The sequence below is a fragment of the Lagopus muta genome, chromosome 11 (genome assembly GCF_023343835.1).
Source record: "Lagopus muta isolate bLagMut1 chromosome 11, bLagMut1 primary, whole genome shotgun sequence".
In the NCBI taxonomy this organism is placed as follows: domain Eukaryota; kingdom Metazoa; phylum Chordata; class Aves; order Galliformes; family Phasianidae; genus Lagopus; species Lagopus muta.
In genome coordinates this window covers 1,490,401-1,515,349 of record NC_064443.1, presented here as the reverse complement: position 1 = coordinate 1,515,349, position 24,949 = coordinate 1,490,401, and the positions used below count along the sequence as shown (strand labels likewise).

The window sequence follows — 24,949 nt, the reverse complement described above, 5'->3', positions numbered from 1 at the left end:
AATGAAAAATGACATTTGGCATAGCTCACTGTGTATCTCCAGTGTTTTATTACTGAGGGTTTACCTCACAGACACAGAACTTGGGGTTTTCGTGCAATGGAGGAGATGGAACCAGTTAAAAGATGAGGAATCAGCGCTGTGGAGATAACAAATAAAGTAAACGGGCCTGGCACCTGCAGGCTGAACAGATATGAATTGTGCAACATGTAAGATCTGTGAGCTAGGAGCTGAATTCCAGCCATCAAAATGACCAGGAAAACATGAAGTTTCTGGGATAGCCAAGATATGCGTCAGATACTGGCGCCTCAGTCGAGAGCCTGAGTGGCATGCAGGGTTATAAAAGGCAGTTTATAGGAGAACAAATGAGTATAAATGAGTTTACAAGACTGCGAGCTTTGGAACAGCTGTGGTGAAGCTGAGGCATGACAGCTTTTCAGAAGATATCAGAAGGAATACAGAAATGGCTGTTGGAGTTCTGTTTGCAGGTGATATTACATAGAGATCCATGGCTGAAATGTTCTTCCAGCTCGACATAAATATTTTGTAGCAATATTCTGTAGATCATACAAATCAAAATTCAGTGTTTAATTTTTTCTGTACACTTAATCCCACTTTTCACATGAGGTTATTTATTAACACTCTGTAAACAAAGCATTGTATATTTATTTGTGTCGTTCAGATGAGAATCTTACTTTTTTTCCAAAATGGAAAGTCACCTATTGCTTTACATTTTATTATTGATTCCTGCCTTTGCATCATCAGACTTTTTGGTAACACATGTCAGAAACATTAAGGTAAGTAGTCAACCGTGTGTGCTGCTCCCATTCTTCGTAGATTAACTTCCTGCCATTTATCATCATTTTCCAGGGAGCTCGTACAGTGCTGCCACCAGGAGATTTCTGTTCTCTGTTATCGAGGAACACCAGCTCAGATTTGGGTCTGGAACTTTAATCAGCCTCAGTTTTGAATCAGCTATGAAGAAGCTCTCCTATCTCTCTTTTTCAAAACATCACTTTCCTCTGTTTTCCCTGTCATTGCTGTATAATAGTAAAGTGTTCTAGAGCTTTTACATTCAGATGTATAAAAGATTCATTGCTGCCATATAACTCATTATAGCACCTGAATGGCAGTGACAGTGAAAGATGCCTCCAAAAAGAAGAAATGTAACAGGAATGTAACGTGGCATCCTGATAAACATTTCCGTGGCCCAAGTGACTTAGTAGGATTTTTCTCAAGAGATTTGTGTTAGCATAACATGAAATGTATCTGTGCCCCACATTCTGCTTTTGGCAGATCTCTGAATAAGGCAGTGTTTCCTGATATTCTGAGTAATTATCTTCATTTAAGTTGCAGACCACTACTCTGTAAATGGCTTTCCTCTCCCTCAGCGGTTAAATCCTATGAAAATTACAGAGGGCAGATCTCTTCAGGGGGGATTGTCAGTTAGTGGGTGAACAGGGCAAAGCAATTGGCAGTCAGTCTCTTCTGATGAAGTTATCATCTTTGCCAAGACTCTTTCTTTGAAAATAGGATAATAACATATCTAACTTTTTGAAATCACCTTGAGATTTACAGCTGCAAATTAGAAATGCCAACGATTCTTATTTAGCTCATACTTATCCCAGATATAATGTATTTTTTTCCCTCTCAATTTCTATACCAACCGTAATTCTCTCTATGCCTTACAGTGCTAAAGCCTCCCTAAATAGATGACCAAGGCTCAGTGCTATGTTCCATCTGTAAATGCACAGCACTTCAGAAAAGATGTTTGATTCTGCCAGTTTATGCTATGTATTTTTTGCAAATGTCATTTTATTGAAATGGAAACAATTGTTGTGTGTTGTGATGGAGTCAGTCCAAATCTCTGTACTAGCCCTTTTGAGCAGGTAGTTCACCACTGATGGGTGGTGAAAGATGTCTGCAAGTCTATCTGGTACATGGGTGATGACCTTCAAGTTGTCAGAGCTACAGTCAGATAAACTCAACTGGCAGAGCCAAGTCTGCTGAAAACTGAGGAACAAGCAAACAAACAAAAAACAACAAAACCAACCCCAAATCTAAGATGCCTGAGTACATTTGTACTTCTTTTTATATACACATAACTATTAAGGGCGGATTTTTTTTTAATTTTCATTTTTTAAATAAAACTATTCAAAGCATTCAGTGCACGGTGATGCAGCTTTCCTTCTCCGACCCTCTCCTTCTGGCAGCAGCAAGACTCCTGTGTAATTTAGCATAACTTAGTTGAGCCATTCTCTCTTCTCTGTGATTTCCAATTGGCATCACTTGCAATGATGGAATCTGTAATGTTGTTGTTGATTTGAAAATAATTTTTTATGCCTTATTTTTCCTATGCATACATAGAGGTTTACATAAATATGTTGTGTAGCCATAGGTCCCTTCAAATTAACTGTACAGTCTTTGCTGAATCTCTTAGTCACGCTGTATTTTAGTTTCCCAAGCTATAAAATCACGGTTTCTTTCAGTAAGTACTGTAATGGAAGCCCTCTTTCCCCACCCTTTATTCTTGGGAGTTCAAATTTCTTTTTTCCTCTACTTTTGGGTTTTAGTAGATGTTTTGCATCTGTATTTTTTGCTGTTGCCACAGCAGAGCATTCTACAAAAGAAGAATGAATATCACTGTCATTAACTAAAAGAAAAACTTTCCAATAGTTGGTGCTACTGGCAAAACTGTGGAAACACTTGGAAACATTGTAAATGTGACTTCTGACTGTAATTACACAAGTCAGGGAAATCCCATTTCTTTCAGAATTGCATAACACTTTTTTTAATGGGATGTTACCGTTTTCTGCCTGCAGAGCTCGAAATGACATCAGCATAAGCGAGGTCTCTAGCTTTCCATCTAAGTGAATCATTAAGAATGAGAAATATCACAAAATAGCAGAACCAGCTCATCTGGCCCCGTGTCAGATCAGGCTCTGTTCAGGCAGGCAGCCCAGGATGATGGGGTCTGAGTATCTCTGCCCAAGATTCGCCCAAGCCACGATACCTTTCACTGGAAGATTTTCCTCTGTTTGCTGTTTCAGCGAGAATGACAGCGTAGCACTGAAAATATTGACAGAATCAGAGCAGAACTCATTCAAAACTACTGTGGAACCTGTAATTTTGCTAAAGAACGTTCACATCAGCAATTCAGGAAAAATGAAATGCATGTGAAGTATTAGTTCAGATAGTAGTAGTCAGAATTGCGGGATTTGTAGCTAAAATGTAACACGTTTTTAAGAAAAGGGTGCAGAACAAGCAGACTTTTCAGATACTTTCATTTTTTTGTTTCTAAGGTCTATACTTTGGTTTGTGGTTGGTTTTTGTTTGTTTGTTTGTTTGTTTGTTTGAAGAAGATGAAATGATTGACTGTAATGAGAGTATGGATACAGAAAAGACAGATTTTGTAAAGGAGTGATTTGAAGTGGTGGGTACACAACACAGGCATTAAAAAAGCCCACATCAGTTTGTGAAGCAGGGGAGACGTGCATGCAGAAATCACCTGTGTGGCAATAGCAGTTTGAAATATGGATTGCCAGACTCTTATAGAACTAGAGAAGCTTTCTCCAAATCCCTGCATTACCACTGACTTTATATATAAAGTCCTGGGGGAAAAAAAAAGAAGAAAAGAAAAAAGAAAGAAAAAAACCCCAGTCTTGTGTGTCTGTTTTCAGCCTGTAGAAGTCCTAAATGTGAAAAGTAACAAAACCCATGGATGTGCCCAACATACATCTCTGATCTGATCTCTCTGCGTCCTTACTGCTCTGTTCAGTGGAGTATGCAAACACGAAAAGAAAACTTGTACAAAATGTGACCCATGAGGCCCTTGGAGCCAGATGAGATAAGGATTTGCAACCAAGATTACGGGAACGCAGTTACACAAGACACTATCGTAACATGAGTTCCCAAGTATGTTTCAATCCTGTTATCTCTTTCAGGTCATGAGAGCACGTGGTATTTCTGTAGAGCTGCTGATATTTGCAGTCATTCTGAGAAAGAGCAACTTTCTTTTTCCCCTCCATGCAGCCTTTCAGAGTATGCTCTCTCTCTGTGAGCCTGCTGAATTGCCATCTGATGTGTTACTGTTAGAGTGAGAGGCTGGTGGGGTGGAACGGGTTAAAGCATCAAGATCAGTCTGCCTGATGACTGGAGAGTGTTTGTGACTGAGTATGCAAACCATTTTGTATGCTTTGATATAAAACCTATTTATCTCCCAAAGGAAAATGAGTTGGAAAAGACAAAATACATACCAAAAGGCCTGAAAAAACATTCCCAAGAAGATGCCTAAATGAGGCTTTCCTACTTTACTCATGACTTTTTTTTCCTTTTTTCTTCTCTTTACAGAAGCGAAATTCTGATAATGACTTGGTGAGTAGTCTTCTCTTATATGAAGGGTTGGTTCTGATCAGGCCATGGCTAAAGATTGTAAGTGACAAGAATATTCTTCGCAGAAGATTTCTCTGAGTCCAGTCTGAGCAAATGGGCATTCCTGGCTGTGTGGAACGTGAGAAGGAGCCCAGAGCTGCTTGGTTTAGGCACTAAGACTAACAAGTCTGTACTTTTCAAAGCTCAGACCGGGAGTCCTGCACAGGGAAGGAGTGTGAACAAATAATTTGCAACCTCATGTTGTATTTTAATAAATAGCAGTGTCTCTAACACTGTTTTTATTTTATGTTGTAGTTATTTCTAAGGAAGTCAAGAGACTGCATCTCTGAGGCTGATTCCACTTGGCACCTGGATGCCACTTCAGCAATGCTGAATATGTTTTGATCTCGGGGGGAGAAGTTCTTAATAACCCACCAGAGATCAGGCCCTGCACAAAACTCACAAGCTTCTTTTCATTGCTGATTATGTTGCAATCAGATCTTGTTATTGCAGAGCTGCCTAAAGAGGCACATGCACTGTTACCTATGTTTTCCTGCAGTCTCAAGTAACCTTACTCCTGAGCATTCAAAACAAACAAGTCATGCCGAACTCATTTCATTTCTTAAACAGGAATGAGCCTCAGTGGTGAGGAAATTGAGGATAATGAAATGGGATTTGAAACTCATCTGGAAATGGTTAGATGTATTTTTATACAAGACGAATCCTTCCATCCCTGCTCTGGGAGTCAGCCACTTGGTTGATATTAGCAGTGCAGTGCTGACTACAGAAGTCTCAGTCTCAGTCTCAGTGGAGAGAAAAAGCAATTCTTACAGTGGCATCATCTTTGCCAAGGTGGCAGTATTTTGTTAAAGGGGCTGTAGATATGACTCATAGAAATAACTCTGTCAGTTCTGTAGACACCCAAGGAAACACTGCTGTGTCCCATGTCTTATGATTAGGTCTTCCTGTTTCACTTTGGAATGATAGAATCTCCTGCAGTAATTTCTTTCTATAAAATCATGACAGACATGTGTAACAGCTGGCTCTGTTCTTTCATCTTCAATGTACAGGTTGTCAATGGGATAGAAATATACAGAATGAAAATTGATAGCAAAGTGACTTCCCGATTTGCCCACAACGTCATCACCAGTCGAGCTGCCAATCGTGGAAATGCACACAAAGAAGTCTTCTTCGATGTCGAGCTCCCCAAGACAGCCTTCATTACCAACTTCAGCATGTGTGTACATTTTATAATTTTCTTACAGTAGCCAAGCCAAAAAGTTCAGTTTTAATTGGCTGTTTGATAGATTGAGTAATTTTCTGATATTGTTAACTTCAGATGCAAGATACTTGGAGGTAGGCAAACATCTATAGAAAAAAGTGACTGATTTTCAGTTATGTCTCTTTGTTATCATGGACCTTGGGGAATTGGAGATCCTCTCCATGGATACACTCACCTTTTCAGAAATATCACTTGTTTTACTCTGCTGTTATCAAACCCCAGAAGTTCCATCACTTAGTTGGCATTCCATTACTGTAATTGGCATTACAATTTAATTTCTTTCTTCACGTTGAAAGTGTGCAATTGAGAGATAGGAAATAGAGGAAATTATTCCTTAAATTTGTGTCTTTAGATTCAGTAATATGCAATTTTCACACTTTTATTAGGTTTCAGCTTAGAAGTGTTCATCTCAGCTAATCACACTAGCCCTGTGTTCTTTTCAGTGAAAAGAAACAGATGCTTTTAGGGTACAATCACTCTAAGTTATGCTAGAACTTTTATTTTAGGATGAGATTCATCTCCTGTGAAAAATGCTTGCTTATTGGTGTGAGTAGTCTATGGATGAAATTTTCAGCTGTGGACACCTGCATTTGGGCAGATGAGTCTCATCCAGAGAGTCATCCTGCTGTGTGATGAGATAGATGGGATGAGATAGATGGGATGGGATGAGACAAGATAAGACGAGACGATCAAGCTGCTAAAGTGCAGGTGCAGGGTGTGTTGCTGTCAGCCTAGTTTTTAGATCTAATTCATTTTCAAGAACAAAAATATTTCAGATTCTGTTCAGTGCTAAGCACAGAGCTCTTCATTCCAGGTAAAGCCTCTGGAAAGACTTGTTCATTTGTGCTTCATTACTTGTGCTCAAATCTTGGCAATTGCAGGATCCTGAAAATGCTTTTGAGCAAACCAATTAATAAACAGAGATTATAGATTATGCAATTATATAATATATTATATGCCTATAATAACTTTCCATATATCAGTGCAAGCCAATCAGCTAAATAAGGCACTTTTTCACCCACAGGACAATTGATGGCATCACTTATCCTGGAAATATAAAAGAAAAAGAAGCTGCCAAACAGCAGTATGAGAAAGCAGTTTCAAAGGGACAGACTGCTGGTCTTGTCAAGTAAGAATGATGTCTGGTGTGGCTTCCATGCCATTACCCTGTAGGAAATTGTGAGATTCATATCTTGCTCTGGCATATTTCTGAAGCTTGTTTTCTTATAGGATCAAGAGGACAAGTATCATTAATTTAGAGTTATTTTAGCATAAATTATGAAGAAGGAAATACAATTTCTGGCAGGTAGTATCTGCAGTTAAGAAAAGAAGGTTTCTGCGTCTTTCACGTGATGTGCATATCCAGTTCTGGGACAAAGCTCCTAGGAAAACTTGGATAAACTCTATGCTGTTTGATTATGACTTTAGCAACTGATGAAAATTCCCATCTTTGTGTTACTTCTTTTTAAAAATTGTACTGCACCAACCAAATGCAAGCAAGAAATATTGTGAAAGAGGATGATTTTTTTCTTACCCCCTTAAACATAGGGCTTCGGGAAGGAAAACAGAAAAATTCACTGTTTCAGTCAACATCGCAGCAGGCAGTAAAGTCACTTTTGAACTCACATATGAAGAACTACTGAAGAGGCAATTTGGAAAATATGAGATGTTCATCAAAGTAAAACCGAAGCAGCTTGTCAAAGATTTTGAGGTAGATGTCAAATTTAATTCTGCAGCTTAAGAGATGGTGAGATTCTGTACATATGTAGAAAGAGGAGTACCGTGATCATTCCTACTGGCCTACAGCTGGACTGAAGGCCCCATAATATCCATGTGGGGAGTCCCCACCAATATGCTTTACTGCAGATTTTGATTGATGGGCTTCTGAGCTAGCTCAGCTAGTAAGCCTCCAAAAGAAATGCCATACAGAAAACTGAAAAGCTGTTAAGATATTTTGGAGCAAAATAACTTTTATAATGCCTTCATAGTATCACTACAAAAATATGTCTTTCTCACATCATTATAAAAATATGTTGTGCTAAATTACAGTGATGCATATATTGCATTCTAGAACACTGGCTTTTCTGTGCTAAAACTTGTCTTTGATCACTTCTGTCTGCTTTGTTAAAACTCAGCCTTACCGATCAAATGTTGTGTAAAAATCATTACAAAACTCAGTACCTGTATGTTTAAAAGCATTATTTCAAACATATTAAGATGAAAGGCAAACTGAAATATATATCAAACTTGGCCATGGCTCACAGCTGGATTATATTTTTGAAGGACTTAGGTATTTGACATTTGACAAAATTCCACCAGCTAACCATTTTACTAACCATTTCTATAGAGCTTTGTTTGTTTCTAATTTGTCTTTTAAGTTCTATGTAGAAGATATGTTGGACTGCTGTTATTAATTACAGAAGTAAACTTGTTTTCCTTTTAAGAAAATCCCTCCTTCATATCCTTCATTTCCTTCAGATCCTCCTGTAAATGTCTAAGTTGATATACTGTGGGATAGCCAATAAAAACAATTTTCAATTCATATTTCAGATTGAAGTAAATATCTTTGAGCCACAAGGTATCAGTGAGCTGGAAGCAGAAGGAACATTCATCACCAATGATCTGCAAAATGTCATAAAGAAAACTTTCTCCCATGAAAAGGTACAGTAACGCCTTCCATATTTTATTTACTATGTAAAAGTGCTGCAGTCACTAGCAGTGAAAGTGAGAGGCTAAAAATAGAGTAAATAAAGCTTTCTCTCTGCAAATTAACTCTGAATTCCAAGCTAGGAAGCTGAAGGCTGTCACCATGCAGTTGGAAAGACACTTGCAGCTATTAGCGTGGAACTGCACCTTTGTCCCACAACAACACGTGGAAGCTTGGACACCAATTGGACTATTTCCTGTGGAAGAATGGTGTCAGTAACAAGTAGTTTTCTCATGTATGAAAGTGATAGAAGTCCTAACACACAGACTGCTCAACATTCCTATCAAACGTATCATTTGGAGAGAAGGGCTGGAAGGAAGATGGAGCCAAGGAAGATGAGGAAGAAAACATCTGAAGAGAGAGCTAGGCAGCAAACCTGAGCTATTAGTTATTTATACAGATATACTAGTATACTAATATACATAACCATATAAAACAGGTCATCCTTATGTCTGTGAATCTAAATATACCAGCTCTACAAACTTGCAGACCTATTTGTGTTCTGTAGAAAGTTTTCAGCTATTAAGATTCAGATCTAAAGAAGTTTCTCCTTTTCAGGGGCATATCTCTTTCAAGCCATCTCTTGATCAACAGCGAACCTGTGAAAATTGCTCACAGTCACTCTTGGATGGAGATTTTATTGTTAAATACGATGTGAAGAGAACAACTCCAGATAATCTGCAGGTAATTTTGCAGATAAATGTCTGGCAGATTTTCACTGTTGAATGTGCTTATCTTTCACAGATAAATGTTAGAGTAGTCAAGGTCAATTGCTCCCTAAAGGGCAGGAAGCTGACTATGACAGCTCAACCTCACCAAGACTCCAGTCCCCAGATTCCTTAAGGCAGACCTAGAGATGGTATTCAGATTCAGCCAAGAGTCCAGATCACCAGGCAAATTTGTCAGGATGAGGCAAGCTGTGGTGCGAAGTCAGAATACAGAGTGGGTTCCAAATCAGTCCATGAACAGATGGGAGCAGGCATAGTTGTGACACTGCTAGAGACAGGTGTAAGTCAAGCAGGCTCAGGTTTGAACTTAAACAACACTCCTGGGCTCATGGATGGAGGTGAGATTGGTGAGAATTTGTTAGTCTACTCAGGGACTAGAGTCTAAATCAAAGTACTTTCTTTTTCATCAATTTTATCTGATGTCCTTTCTTTTCAGATTGTCAATGGCTACTTTGTGCACTTCTTTGCACCAACGAATCTTCCAAAGTTGCCCAAGAATGTTGTTTTTATAATAGATATCAGTGGCTCAATGAGTGGAAGAGAAATACAACAGGTAAGTTATCACACTACTTTAGAGTCTCGGTGGAAGATCCTCTGTCATGATGTAAAGGACATGGTGACGTTGGGTGCCTTTGACATGGTCCCACCTAACATCCTTCTCTCTAAATTGGAGAGATATGGATTTGATGGGTGGATTGTTCAATAAATAATAACTGGTCATTCATAGAGAGTGGTGGTCAATAGCTAGGTGTTCAAATGGAGATTAGTGATGAGTGGTGTGCCTTGGAGGTCAGTACTGGGACTGGCAGCCAGTAGTGTGTCCTCACAGCCCAGAAAACCAACCATATCCTGCACTGCATCCAAAGCAGCATGATCAGCATGTCAGGAAGGTGACCTCTACTCTGTGCTGGTGAGTACTGCGTCCAGAAATGGAGTCCTCAGTACAGAAGAGATGTGGACATTTTGGATCTAGAGGAGGGCCATCAAAATAATCAAAGGGATGGAGCACCTCTCCTGTGAGGATGGGCTGAGAGCTGGGGCTGGGCTGCTCAGCCTGGAGAACAGAAGGCTCTGGGGAGATCTGAGAGCAACCTTTCAATTTTTAAAGGAGATGTAAGAAAGAAGATGAAAGACTCTTCAGCAGAGTCTGCTGTGACAGGACAAGGGGAAATTGTTTCAAACTAAAAGTGGGGAGATTTAGATTGGGTGTAAAAAGGAGCTTTTTATGATAAGGATGCTGAGGCACTGGCACAGGTTACCCAGAGATATGCTGGATGCTGCATCCTTGGAGACATTTGAGGTCAGGCTGGAGGAAGCTCTCAGCACTGATCTAGCTGCAGATGTCCCTGTTCATTACAGGAGAGATGTACTGGATGAGAGATGTACTGGATGATCTTTAACTATCCCTTCCAACTCAAACAATTCTATGATTCTATTATTCTGAGTTATACCAGATGCTTTTATGCTGTGGCTTCACAAATTCTCAATACTGTAAAAACTAGCTTGAAGTCTTGCTGTAGAATAAAATTCTATACATTTAGGCTATGTTTTGCTTACTTAGACGTTATTATTTCAAAACTTTCAGACTATCAGCATTTTCAGAGAGGTCACTCAGATGTGTTGGCCAGTTTCAAAATTAAATATATATATATATAGTACTCTGTCCATTATCAATGTTGTTCTTTCTCTCTCCTCTTGGGAACAGCTCTTTTTGTAGTTGGGACTACTCAATCCAATCTAATGATCAAAACTTTCAAATTTTGGTGCTGCATTAAAATATCCATACTTACTTATGACCTTTTCCACAAACCTGTAGCTACCTTATTTTCCAGCATTTTAATTTTGCCATGCCAACAATGTGTGATGTAAGATTTGCTTTTCCTCTCAGCTAAAACAATTTTCCAGATGTAACTGCAACTGTATAACTTCATTAGAATTACTTTGAAATAGACGCAGGAATAGGAAGGGTGGAACAAGCCGAGAATTATTTGCACAATTCTCTGTATGAAAGAAACAAAAGAAAAAAGCACTGGAGAGATTAGTTATGTAAAAGCTGCAAGCACCCATTTCTTTATAGTTGAACAATTAATTTAAATTTCTTCTTCTTACAGACAAGAGAAGCACTTCTAAAAATCTTAGATGATATTAAAGAAGATGACCACTTCAATTTCATACTGTTTGGTAGCGATGTACACACCTGGAAGGAAACATTAATCAAAGCCACTCCTGAAAATTTGGATGAAGCAAGAAAGTTTGTTCGGGGCATTGATACTGAAGGCTGTGAGTACTTGACTTGTAGGCTGTTGAGTGTCTTAATTCTCCAATTCAGTCTGCGAATGCAATGCTACCACTTAAAAATTGGCAATGGGACGCTACTAAACTTGAAATTGTTGCAACAGATGACATCTTTTCATCCTTATGTTTGCAAAGCTCAGTTATTTTTGTATCTAAACATCCCCTTGCTAGCAAACTCCAACTTTTCATTATCATACTATAATCAGGTTTTCTCAGATTCCCATGAAACATGGTCCATTATTTTGACTGTGCCGAAACCAGATTTCTATGTCTGTCTTACAGTGACAAATTTATATGGTGGAATGATGAAAGGAATTGATATGCTGAAGGCTGCTCATGAAGAAAACCTTGTGCCCAAGAGAAGTGCTTCAATAATTATCATGTTAACCGATGGCCAACCGAATGTAGGTAAGTTTGTGTTGGGCGAAATAACAGAGTGAATTAACTAACAAAAATCATTTTAAATTAAAATAGGCCGTCATCTTTGACTTCTGCTTTTTCCTTTTTCACGATTGAAATGCTACTACACCATCATCATGTGACCAAACAAGTTTTTGATAATGTCTCTTAAGAAATCCAAACACCGCTAACCGCGTTTCATTTTATCAATTTATGAAGAAACTCAACCTTTTTTTCTTGTTTAATGTAGGGATATCAAATACTCAGGACATTCAGACACATGTGAAAAAAGCCATTGAAGGAAAGTATACTTTATACAATCTTGGTTTTGGTTATGGTGTTGATTACAACTTCTTGGAGAAGATGGCACTGGAAAACAAAGGATTGGCCCGTCGGATTTATCCTGACTCTGATTCAGCTTTACAACTCCAGGTACAGTAATCACAACTTAAATTAGATGAGAGATGTGTTAATTCTGGCAAGTATGCTAACTTTTTTTTAATTCTGAAGTAATCAAAAAGCAGAAAGTGTACTCTGGTACTGAGACAGTCAAGTATGCTGTAGTCAGAGTATTGGTTGCATTTAATTTTCTTCTTCCTTTCTGAAATAATGGAAAAAAAAACACTAAAGAGAGACTCCCCACGCTATGGAAGAGTGTTCAAAACTTGGCACAGGTGACACAAGACAGACATGATTCTGAAGGACTCCTTGGTGTGTGCCACATTATATAAGCGAAAGTGCTGCAGTCACTATACCTTCCATATCTCACAGATTATGTCAAAAGAGGAGAAGGCCGACAGAGGTTAAAGGCTCTAGATATTCTGCATTTAGGAACTTTCTGCAAGCTAACTTATTTTACCATACTTCTGAAACGTTCTGAATTCTATATGACATGAAAAGACATCAAAGTAGTATGGAATTGAATTTTTGGCTTTTGACATGGAAATAGCATTCATTGGAAAGACAGGCCAAAATGTTGTATGCTGGATTTAATTACAAAATCAAATGCCTCATCTTCTTGGCTTGTGTTATCATTTCAGTCTCTTCAGGGAGTTGGTCTAGAAACTTACTTTATGAAATGAAAGGATCTTGGTGTTCCTCATGATGAATGATGATGGAACTCATCATCCACAGCACGTTTTCTTGGGTATTTTCCCTCTGTCTTAGTGAGACCAAAAAGTTGGTGCGTCCTTCCTCGTTTGCCTTACTTGCAGATTTTTAGGTTTTGTATTCTGAGATACAACTGAATATTTACATATTTCTTCTAAAATACATTCTAAATGTTCACTGCTGAAATAGCACTGGTTACAGATCTACACATGAATTAAAGAAAAAATGGTGGTTAAATATTTTTCTTTTTATCCTACAGGGTTTTTATGATGAGGTGTCCAATCCTATGCTAATGGATGTGGAATTGAACTACCCAGAAAATGAAATTGCAGACGTAACTAAAAACAGCTTTAAGCATTTCTATGATGGGTCTGAGATTGTGGTGGCTGGGCGCCTTAGAGACATCAACCAAAACAGTTTGACAGTAGATGTGAAAGGTGAAGGTGTAAGTATGGATTTCTTTGACTATTTTCTTGTTCCACAAAGTATCTGTGTTCAAAGGTGGCACAACTTAAAATAGTCACACGTATGTCTTCACCTCAGTGAGAACATGTATTGCTGCGTATGTGAGAAAGCAAGAGCACCAAAGGCATTGCTTTTACAAGTTCCTTAGGCAAGTTTCTTGTCTAAGTCTGTTAGTTATACTTGGGTTAATCCAGAACAGCTTTGTGCAACATGACTGAATAAGCTTTGCTAACTTATTTTGTTTTCTTTACTCTCTAAATATCCTCTCCAGTTCTTTCAGAAGCCAGATGTTCAGTGCTGGTAGGCAGTAGTCTTCATATTGAACAAGTTGCTATATAAGAATCGTAATCATGATTCTTTAAATCGTGAGTAGTCAAATTCTAATGAATCAAATGTCATTTGAATTTGGAAAGTGCATTATGTCTCATAGCATACACTACTGAGCTTTTTAGAAGCTAAAAAATTCCTGGGCAAGTTCTTAGTTGGACCACAATGTTTTTCAATTTATTAAGATTTTCAGGTGTTAAGGTTTTGATTTTGGAAAATAGTGGGAGTCCCTGGCTTATTTTCCTTATTCCTAACAGGCTAATGATGCCCTATCATTTACTTCACACCAAGATAAGGAGCAAACAGCTAAAGCTTTCCAAGAGCAGGGATATATATTTGGAGATTTCATTGAGAGGCTTTGGGCTTATCTCACCATTGAACAACTCCTGGAAAAACGGTAATTATACCAAGAATCACACGTCCAGTGAAAGCACCACGCTGTGTGACTGCTCCAGCCTCTAGGATGTAAAGCTGGGATTGAGGTCTATTTCCTTGTTTTTGCTCATCATCACACCCAGATGCCAATAGGAAAGCATAAAGAACAGTAACGAAAATCTCCACAACCTCAGCATTTGTTTTACAGTTAGCAAATTAAACAGTTTTAAATTATCATTAATGGAAAATGCAGTTTTGTCTTTTTAGCTGCAGAGAGATTACTTCACTTTTAAAAATAGTACTTAACTCAGAGTTCAACAGTAATTTGGCAATCACTGATGCTAGGAGCCTCTCCCTGTATTCAGCATTTCAGCTACAGGAGAAGAAAAGGAGAATCTTACAGCTGAAGCCCTGGATCTATCACTAAAATACAAATTTGTGACACCACTGACGTCCATGGTGGTAACAAAGCCAGAAGACGACGAAAATCAAGCAGCGATTGCTGATAAACCTACTGAAGGTACAGACATTTTCACAGTTTTATCAAAGTTGCTTTCATGCTCATCTGAAGAAAGACTTGGGTGGGCACAGTTTCAAACACATATTGGAAAAAACTGTTTTCTGTGCCCTGCAGATGCATGGTTTGTGCAAAATTAGTTTTCCTTCTAAAGCTCATTCCTATCAAACCATCCTTCACTACCAGTTCATACGGGGAAAATACTATAAATTTAAAAGCAGTGTATTTAAAATTAATATATAAAATATTGCATCTCAGGAAAGTAGCATTTCTTATCTCATAATTCAGCTAAATTCAATTCTGTTCACATCACTTTCCCCTTAGTTGTTTATATACTTAGAAGTAAATGCAGTAGCATCTTTCTGTGTGAAAAGGGAATATTGCCAGATCTTCCTTGTGCAGAATATATCAGAGGTGGTAATACCTGTAAAACATGGTATTCGTATATGTTGCAGAAGGAAAAATAAGTAGTATTGAAAGTGCACCATTTATTCTCATCTCCTTTAGTACTTTGGCTAATTATTAACTCCTTGCTCAGTAAATCATTGTACTTTCATGCAGTTCAGCCTCTTTGCTTAGCCTATGTGAAGTGGAATTACTTTATTCCTCTTTATTAAGAGCAAAGGGAGACAAATTCTATCTTCTCAGTGCACCCCAAAGCCACTCTGTCATCAGATATGTGTTGTTTGAGCCATTCTCATCTCCCCCTAATTCCACAGATCCGACAAGCCTCTTGTGGGGCTCTCCAGTCTCATCTCTACATCTGTTGGTTTTTTTCCCCCTGAAACTTTAGCCTAGTGCCCCTAGTTTTGTCCCAGTTCCTAGTTCTAATCCGTTTGCTGGCTTTTGCATGAAAAACTTTCTTACCTTCTGAATTGATATGATATGATAACCAGGACACGATAACCAGGACTGACTTTAAGGTGATTTAACATAACAGAAATGCTTCCTGGTGATTAGTAAGAGTTTCTTTCAAGTGGAATAAACCTTGCAACCACTTAATTGCTAGGTGCCCTACAGTATGAAATAATTCGACAGGCATTCTGCTGATAAAATTGCTTGTGTTATTTATTCAGAAATATCATGATGGAATACTGACATAAAAACGCTTCATAATTAATTTAGCATTCGAGACATTATGCAGCATAATGATTTTGTAGTTTACAGATGGACACCATGAGATATAAAACATAAGAGCATCTAGCAGATGAGGCAGGCATTCGGAGTGACCCGAGTGACTCACAGGTCCTTTTCTGAATCTCTTTCCAAGAAAATCCTCTATCTGTGTAGAAGTGATAATAGAACTACTCAGAGCACTACCAGCTTGTAGAAAAAGAACATAATTTTTACACATACAGGAGTCTACATTTGTAACTGTTATAAAATACTGAAGATGCACAGTTAATCTGACAATTCAACAATAGGTTTTTTTGAATGCGTTCAATTGTACAACTGAAACTGTAATTTTCTCTTTTTCTTCCTCTTACTTCTCTACTCACGATAACAGCTGAAGGTACGTACATTTGTTATTAAATTCACCTGTTATTTTTTAACTACTAGATTTAGATTTCCTTAGATTTGGATTTATTCCCTGAGAATTGTATGAAAATATTGCACTATAGATTAAGACTATTACAATTAGATTAAAAACGGTTGGGATCGAAAATTTTGGGGATACTGCTTTCAGTGTGGATCCTCAGAACTGCAGTGTGCCACCATCATGAACTTCTGGCCCAGTACAACTAAGCTGCTTTCCAGGGCTAGCACTGTTGGCTCGCAGGTGTGTAGACAGGTCTCCTCACAGAGATGCCTTCAGTGTTGCTGTGAATGCTGCTTCTTCAGCACAAATAGCCATCTACAAACACTGCTCTGTAGTTTCAAATAAACAAGACAGAAAATATGTGGGAATGGGTGGATAAATCTTACTGACATCACAGTATTAGAGTTAGGAACAAAACACAAAGGAATTAGAAAAGGAGCAGATGTCCCCAGCCCCTTACAGGGCCTTCAGAGAAGTAGCAGTTTTGCTGTAAAGTGCACTGGGATTTCTGTCCATGACACTGTGTTGAAGCAAATCACAGTTTGCTTTGTTGCAGTACAAAACCCAAATAAGCTGTTCTGATGGTTTTCCTTTTTCAGGAGTGTTAAGAAATGTGTACATAACTACAAGGTCTTGGAGTTGGTTTTGCTCGTGGGAGGGATTTTCTTCTTTCTAGCCTCTAAAATAATTTTTGTTTCATTCACAGCTCAGGCTGCCCCAGTAGTTGCACAGGGTAAGTCATGAGTGAGCATTTCTACATGAAGAAGCATCTGTCACAGGAAATGATTCAGCCATCTGAAATCACTGGAGGGATGGAAACTGCCTTGTCTGAGTTTACAGCTGTATTTTGACAAATACTACCTGTTTTTCCTCACTATGCTAAAACCATAAAGACTGAACAAGACCAGCTCTGATTTTTTCATTTCATGCCATTTCATCACAACATTTTTTTTCTCAGATACAGAGGATGGACTTGAGTGTGCATCTCTTTAGGAATTACGTAAAGCAAGAGAGTGTGATGTCAGCATCTCTGGCTAAATTATTCAGTTACTTATATGAAGATAGTTTTGTTGAAGAGACTGAGATACCCACTGATCCTTCAGATTGCTGGAAATGGGGGAGTTGAATTTAACATTTTGCTCAGACTAGTTTCAGTCTCTCTCAATGTTTCCCTCCCTCCCTTTACAATTTTCTGGAGTTTTTTTGGAAAGCCTCACATTCATTGCACTGAAAATAAATGACAAAACCTCAGGAGTTTTAGATGTGTGGTGCTGTTGCACCTAGACCTGCTGGTAGGCAGTGTAATCCTTACATCTGCGACATCTGCCTTCCTCTGGCTACATTACTAGAATTTGTGTAAACACTGAAAGCAATTTAGATTACAGAATAAATCCTAAAGCTTTGCTTGATTCAAAAGACACACACAGTCATTCCATTTAGTTTAAGAACTAGGGTGACACTAGCAATTTACCTAGCATGTTAACTTCCTGACATTTAGCGTGGACTTTGCATACAGTGCATAAATATTCCATTTTGATGTTTCTCTAACAGTTATTTTTCTGCTCTCTGCAGCTTCACCAGTACACTATGTGTATGCATCAAGCCCTACATGGTATACTAGTGGTAAGTAGTTTTAATTCTTTCTACGTAGAAGGAAAACATAAGTGGGTGTTTAAATAGCACAATTCTCAGAGTTTTTAGATAATTTATTTCCACAAAAACAACCTTTCTTCTTCCTCCCAGAGGACTTGTATTTCTATTTACTTTAAATAGCCTTGAATGTTTTTAAACAGATGAGTCACTGTGATTGCATATGGTCATTTTCTTAGTCCTCTTCCCATTTGCTAGGCTTTGTGATGGTGGCTGTCTATTCTCTACCCCTCCTGTCCTCATAGATAAGCACTCACAGGTGCCCATTCTGATCCTGTAGCCTGGGTACCAAATTCTGCAGGGTCACAGGATAAATGGCACACACCTGGAAAGTTAGGGGGAAGAAGGTTGTACTTCACTTTGGAGATATGGTAGCAGCTTCTCTGGGACATCCCTGCTCCATTTGACAGCTGGGCTGGACTAAGCTGGGCATACAGCTTATGCAGGAGCCAGTCCTGCTGGACCCCTCTATCAGCAGATCCACTGCCACAATTTTAAGTGTTCATGTGGAACTTTGACCTTGTGCATCACTATACAAACACCTGTGACTTGCCTTTACAGTTGATGGAGATCCACACTTCATCATATCAGTGCCACAAAAAGAAGATGCCATTTGTTTCAATATCAATGAAAAACCAGGTGCTGTGTTAAGGTTGATAAATGATCCAGTTACAGGTGAGTTTGTCACTTTAAAATGCAGTAAATCAAAATACTTACATTGAAAAATCTTTTTTGTAAAGGCTACTTCTCTCGTTTTGTACTGCACGAACCATCTTTGCTGCAAAGTTAACAGGGGCTCCTATCACTGTGATAGGATACTGTTACCATGACTGTTTTCACTTCCTGGAATTGAATGATCTTTTAATTGTTTGAAAACTCTGTGGGAGTTGAGAGATGTTATTTGCCTCGGTAAGTAGAGATAGGCTATGAAATAATCCTCAGTTTGCCATTTCATGGAGCATGTGGAAAAGAGATGGGCTGCTTCTGCCTGTCACAGAACTTCTGTGGTCCAGGAAATACTGAATTTTTATCAATGAAATAATGGTTGTCATTGCAGACACCTACAGAACAGCTCTATTCCCTTACTGTACTTTTGCACAAACATGCTTAAGTGATTCTGAACTATTTTTCAATTTGAATTTGTTTGGTTGAGCTGCAGATAAAACTACCTCAACACTTCTTGACCTCAGCTGATTATCTGTAAAACAGTATTTGATGTTTCCTTTTGATGTTAGGCATCACAGTAAATGGAGAACTCATTGGTGACAAGAAAGTAAATAACGATGCAAAGATCCAAAATACATATTTTGGAAAACTTGGCATTGCAAACAAGCACCTGGATTTAAAAGTGACAGTAACTCCTGAGAAGATCACTATTCAGAATGAGACTGGAAAGACAACTTTCACCTGGCTTGACTCGGTCACGTTTCAACAAGAAAGGTAATGTCTGCAGAAAGAATATAGCAGATTGCTGGCTTATTTTTTACACTTCTGTGGGAGGGTTGATCAAAAAATGTGCTTTTAAGATATGTTGCCTGATTATGCAAAGAAACTCACCCTGATCCAAATAATGCTGAATTCTGCCCTCTACTTCATTATGTAACTGACAAACTATTGTATTGGTAACTTCTACTGCTTGGAAAGGTAAGTGCAATTTGCCCTGACTTTCCATTAGTATGACCAAGGTAAAATCACACTTTATATTGTGCTTAACACAGTGGTGACTTCAGCAAACACCAGAGGAATAATTTTAGTCATGATATCGAGAGCAGGAATAATAATGCTTAGCAACAAATTTCCATTTTGAGACATGGAGATTGTGATATTTATAGGATAGCGTATAATCAATCAATATTAAGATGTTATAATTATGAAATAAACAAGAGAGTTTGACAAAGCAGATTATGATAACAAAAAGAGAATAAATGGAAGGCTTACCCCTGTCCTGGGCTCACTCACAAAACTCCAGCAGAGCCCATCTCCAGAAGAGCTCCTTCCCTGCTGGCAGCCAGCTCTTAAATAGGTCTAGGAGGGGAGCAGCCAGGCAGCCCAGCTGAATTGCCTTCACTGTGCTCCTCTGGCTGACTCAGTGCTCACCTCAGGTGATCAGTCAGAGGTTCAGGCCGTGGCTCAGCAGTTCCCATACAGACAGGTATGTTTTGTGCTGTCAGCAGGGATATATCTCATGAGATTTATCTGTTACAGAATTGTTTTCCTGCAGGAGAAAGCTTAGAAAAAGAACAGCAATACCTCCTCCTCCTTTTCATTTACATTGAGTTTCTCAAAGCACAACGCTGAAACAGAGCACTACAGCAATGCTGTGATTGATACAAGATACTTTTTTTTTTTTTAATGGCAACTAATTTGATGATACAGTAATCATAATGAGAAGCAAATCTTCTTTATCCTGGTGCTAACCAAGGCATTGCAGGAGTTGTCTTTTCTGTAGAGCAAAGGGAAAAGATCTCGGGTAGCATCCAGGCAAGAAAGTGGTGGCTTTGTTAACACCATCTTTACTACTGAGCACGAGGTACTACACTAAATCTCACTAACCTACCTGTGATTAATTGTGCTGTTACAGGAAGAGTTTTGATGGAAACATCTTTCTGTAAAAGGCTTTTGCAGATGTGATGTAGTCTGAGTTTTGAACTGTCCATGAACACACAGATTCACCAAACAAAATACCTTAACACACATCAAGTAATTAATTTATAAAGCCATGCTTGTTTGTTGGACATGTTTTGTTTGTCAGCTTTCCTGTGACAGCTGCTAACTCTGGTAAGCTCAATGCCCTGCCATTTTTTTTCTCCTCAGTTTAACTTTGATAATTAACAAGAAAAAAAGCCTGGAGCTCTCAATGGGCAGCGGCGCTTCGTTTGTGATAGTTTTGCACCAAGTATGGAAGAAACATCCTCTGCACAAGGATTTCTTAGGACTGTATACATTGGAAAGTCATAAACTGTCTGAACAGACGCATGGATTATTAGGTATGAATTCTTTTAGCATCGTGAACATGCTTTCTTTCCTTGAGGCTAAATGAACTGCAGACACCACCTTGTACTTGCCCTTTCTGAACTGAGAAAGGGGATAAAATTGAGGCTGTGTTGATTAACCATATTAACATTTCTGGAAAAATATTCTGGGCTCAGGCTTTGTGCAAGATGGTTTCTTAAATTCTTCTGCTGCTGCTGAGAACAGTAACATCTGTTGTTCTCAAGGACGTCTTCAAGACTCTACCTTGCTAAGTCCATCCACAGACCTTCTTAATAATTATTGCATCAATTCCCCAGTCTCTTGGATGGATTGTTTTCTTCATTCAGCATGTCCATTTTCTACTAAATATAAGCACTCTGAGAAAGTAGTGTTTGCTGATCAGTTAAGATGTGCCAAACCACAATTAGTGCATCCCTGGTAAGAAAACTAGCTGGTTTCGTAAATTCAACGAACGCAGGGCTGTTGTGCGTGTGTGCAGAGATAGGATGAGGAAAGCCAAGGTGCAGAAGGAGCTGAACTCAGGGAGGGATGTGAAAGATAACAAGGAGGGGTTCTACAGGAACATGGGCAGGAGGAGACGGGCCAAGGAGAGCGTTCCCCTCTGGTGAAAGGGAATGGGTTCATTATGAGTCATTGATAAGGCTGTAACACCTGCATCATTTCAAATGTCTTTTGTGTGTGTGTGTCTCAAATGAACTCTCAAAACTGAGGTGTTACTTTAGAAAGCTCTGCCTAATGACCCGGTGTCACTTTGAATATTCAGATTTGTATTCCCACCATTTGGTTTGCAAGTGCTAAAAAGGCCATTAATAGGCTTCAGAAATAGCTGGGGTGGTGACAAGGCCAATGGCCTGGGTTACTGTTCTTGCAGCTGCCACAAGCCTCACGTGCCCCACATGGCAACGACTGGCAGCCACATTGCACTGCCATACCTGTCTGTGTTAGGCTCAAGAGTGGACACCAAACGCCTCCGTTGCTTTTGCAAATTGGCTTCATGTGCCTGTTCACAAGAGACAAATTCTCCCATCAACAGAAGATCACACAACTTCAGTTCCAATATAACATATTCAGGTTTATTGACATATATTATTAACTTATATTACGTAGAAATATATATTATATCTCTATATCTATATCTCAAATATATTCTATCTCTCTATATATGCTATAACCTAGATATGTGTAGCAACATGGGCCCTGTGCTAAGATTCCCCTTCCAGATGTTCAGTCCTGGGTTTCATTTTCTTTTCGTCTTGAGCCTCGTTGTTCAGTTCAGCTTTGCCCTTTTAGCAGGAGGTTGCATCTTGATGTCATCATCTTCCTCCATTGCTTTCCTCTTCCTCCTCATCCTCATTGTTTCCTCCAGCCTCGGATGTTTTGCTGGAGGTTGCCAAACAAGGATGTCATCTTTTAGGCTTAATTTCCTCTTCCTTGCCAGCCTTACATTTTCATCCATCCTTGGACGTTTGGCTGGGGGCTGCCACACACATTTGCCATTCTGTCGGCTCAGCTTCCTCTTCCGCCTCAGCCTCATCACCTCATCCAGCCTCTGGCGTTTTGCAGGAGGCTCCCAGTTGCAGCAGGACTTTGGTGCTTTTCTCTTGGTGGGGAGCTGAAGCACAGGCATCCTTCAATGCTCACCAGCCCAACTCCCAACGGCCAGCAGGCCTGAACCGTTACTGCGTGTGTTGTGTTCCAAGAACCCATGGCAACGGGCGGCGTGGTCTCCAGACATCATCACCTGCTGACTGTGACCGTTCAGCACTTCTCAGAGCATCCCACCACCTGCTCCTCCACTCCAAACTCCAACAGCTTCTCTAGGAGGAGCCAATGGCTGACAGTGCTGCAAGTGCCCCTCAGGAGCAGGTAGACATAGCTGGGCACTGCTCTCTGGAGCAGGGAGAGGGAGGTGCCTGTCCCTGCCTACTCAGCTGTTGGGAGGCCCCATCTGCAGAAAACTAGCTGCTCAGGTGTATCTTGGTTGACTGTCATGTATGAAAACCAGAGAATGCCTTGTATTGCCTAGGATTTCTTTCATGTTAGATAACACTGCTCTAGAAGGAGGTCAAGTTGGTAAACGAGGGATGAAACTTGTGACTTCATTGAATCCCTGTTTCCTGCAGTGTAGTGGGATTTGTGGTGCTTTCTCTGCTGAAATGTACGCAGTGCTTTCACACTTCCATTCACACACAGCCATTTTCCTTGCATCCTTATTTTGTCCTACAAAATCAGGTAAGGGCAGCAGACCTGCATTTCAGGTCATTGTGGTAAATAATGAGCTGCTGTGAACTCACCTCTGAGTCCTGGTGTGCACTGGGAGGTGTGAGGAGAGTGAGCCAAGCTAAGTGTGGATGAGGGTGTGGGGTCTGTCACTCTTGGCAAATGCTGTAACGCAACAGAGAAGAGAATAAGGGTGCAATGTCAGCACACTTTTCTGTTCCGTAATGTGAAGGAAGAGTTGTGTTCCTTAGGGAAGGAGCCCAGAAGGTAATCCTGTCCTGAACAGGATCCCTTAGATGTCAGGCTGCTTCTAAGCACAGTCTCATCAAGTGATTTCAGAGATCAACAAATGCATTATTTGATTCAAAGAAAGCTGAAGGCTTGGATAGTGGTATGTCATAAATACAGCGAGCAGACAGGACACCAAGTGAGGTAACCTGAAGAGCCGGCCATCTAGAAAAGGCCAATTTTACCTTACCCTCAGAAGGTGGAACCACATCCAGATGGTCTGCAGAGAATTCCAGAGAGTTTCTGCACAGTAAATAACATCGTGGTCATACATGCAACTTTGCACAGAACTTGGTGTTTGCTTGTGCATTCAGAGCCCTGAGGGACCTTGGTAAGCAGCATGGCAATGCAGACATTGTGGGGGCTCTGCTCATTTTGTTTCTGCTTCAGTATGTGCAGCATACTTGACATGTTAATTTTGGCTTCTGTTTTTAGGACAGTTTTTCCACCCCATTGACTTTGCCATACTTGAAATGCATCCTGGGTCTGACCCCAAGAAACCAGATGCCACAATGATATTTAAAAACAAGGAACTGATAGTAACAAGGTAAAATAAAAAGAAACAGAAATCAAATCCTTCAAAAAGACAAAGCAAAGTTTATTTTCCAATTTGTATTTTCTGCTTTGATACTTGTGTGGCTGTATTTTGCCTTGCAGGGGCTGGCAGAAGGATTACAGAAGAGATCCTGAGCATGGCCTCGATGTTCCCTGCTGGTTTGTTCATAACAATGGAGCTGGGCTAATAGATGGTGTTCATACGGACTACGTTGCTTCCAGTCTGTTTTAAACAGCAGCACCTTCCAAAGTCGTGGGTGCACAGAGTATTTTTTTCTGGAAAAGCAGTACTTTTCACTGCTGAAGAAGTGTTAAAAATACTCAATCTTGCCATGTGTGACAGTGCCAAGATCGACCAGAGTCAGATCTTGAGAGGGAAACTGCGGTTCTGCCTGTGTGCACAGACATCCCCAATCCCCTAGCACGTTCCTCCAATCTGTGATTAGTAGCTGAGTGTCAGGAGCAATTGAAATAAAAGCATCAACATTCAATGTCTTGTTCTGTTATTCCAATGCCCGTCAGTGCTTTAATGCCTGCTTCTCCAAGCTCAGGGCGTCAGCTGTATTTTGGGACAGAACACAGGAGGGCAGCTGACAGAACAAAACATAGTTCAGATCAGTTCAGCAACACTTACAGTCACCTGACGTAGCAGTGAGGGCTGGGCCAGTGCTGTGACTTGGGATGGCTGCTGGCAGTGTGCTTTGAGTGCAGGACAGCGGTTTCTGTGGGAGGTAATAAGCTACTGAATACGGCAGAAGGCGGGCAGAGAAAGAGGAGGGAGGGAGAAAGCTCAGAGCGTGGAGCCAAGGAAGTGGAAGTTCACATGATCCTGAATTTGTGTTCTAGAATAATGTCTTAGGTAGAGGAAAATAATATCTATGTAAGAGCAGTGATCCACTTTGGATCCTGTAGCAGGAGCTGTGGGGCTGTGCAACCAGGTGGGTGTCGCGCTCACTTGTTGTGGTGCCAAAGCAAAAATGTAGCAGTGGACAACAGATGTTGACCTACTGTGAGAATCCTTCTTGGTTTGTTTTTTTTTTTTTTTTTTTTGGCTCCAAGCTTGCTTCCTGAGGTTTTTCTTGTAATAAGACTCTGAGTGACTTGTCAAGGAGGTAAGTGATGGGTGCTC

General features: G+C 39.7%; 1 protein-coding gene across 1 annotated transcript; it reads left to right on the top strand.

The window, feature by feature from the left end:
- Window positions 1-680: 680 nt before the first annotated feature.
- LOC125698850 (inter-alpha-trypsin inhibitor heavy chain H3-like) lies at window positions 681-24,311 on the top strand. Its single transcript, XM_048957697.1, has 21 exons — window positions 681-794; window positions 4,348-4,371; window positions 5,439-5,605; window positions 6,675-6,779; window positions 7,199-7,361; window positions 8,201-8,311; window positions 8,916-9,041; window positions 9,522-9,638; window positions 11,197-11,365; window positions 11,663-11,788; window positions 12,030-12,211; window positions 13,149-13,334; window positions 13,939-14,078; window positions 14,422-14,576; window positions 16,820-16,846; window positions 17,686-17,736; window positions 18,325-18,438; window positions 18,999-19,203; window positions 20,578-20,750; window positions 23,701-23,812; window positions 23,923-24,311. Exons 1-21 carry the CDS (start codon window positions 705-707, stop codon window positions 24,050-24,052), a joined length of 2,673 nt encoding a protein of 890 aa, XP_048813654.1. The 5' UTR covers window positions 681-704; the 3' UTR covers window positions 24,053-24,311.
- The last annotated feature ends 638 nt before the right edge of the window (window positions 24,312-24,949 follow it).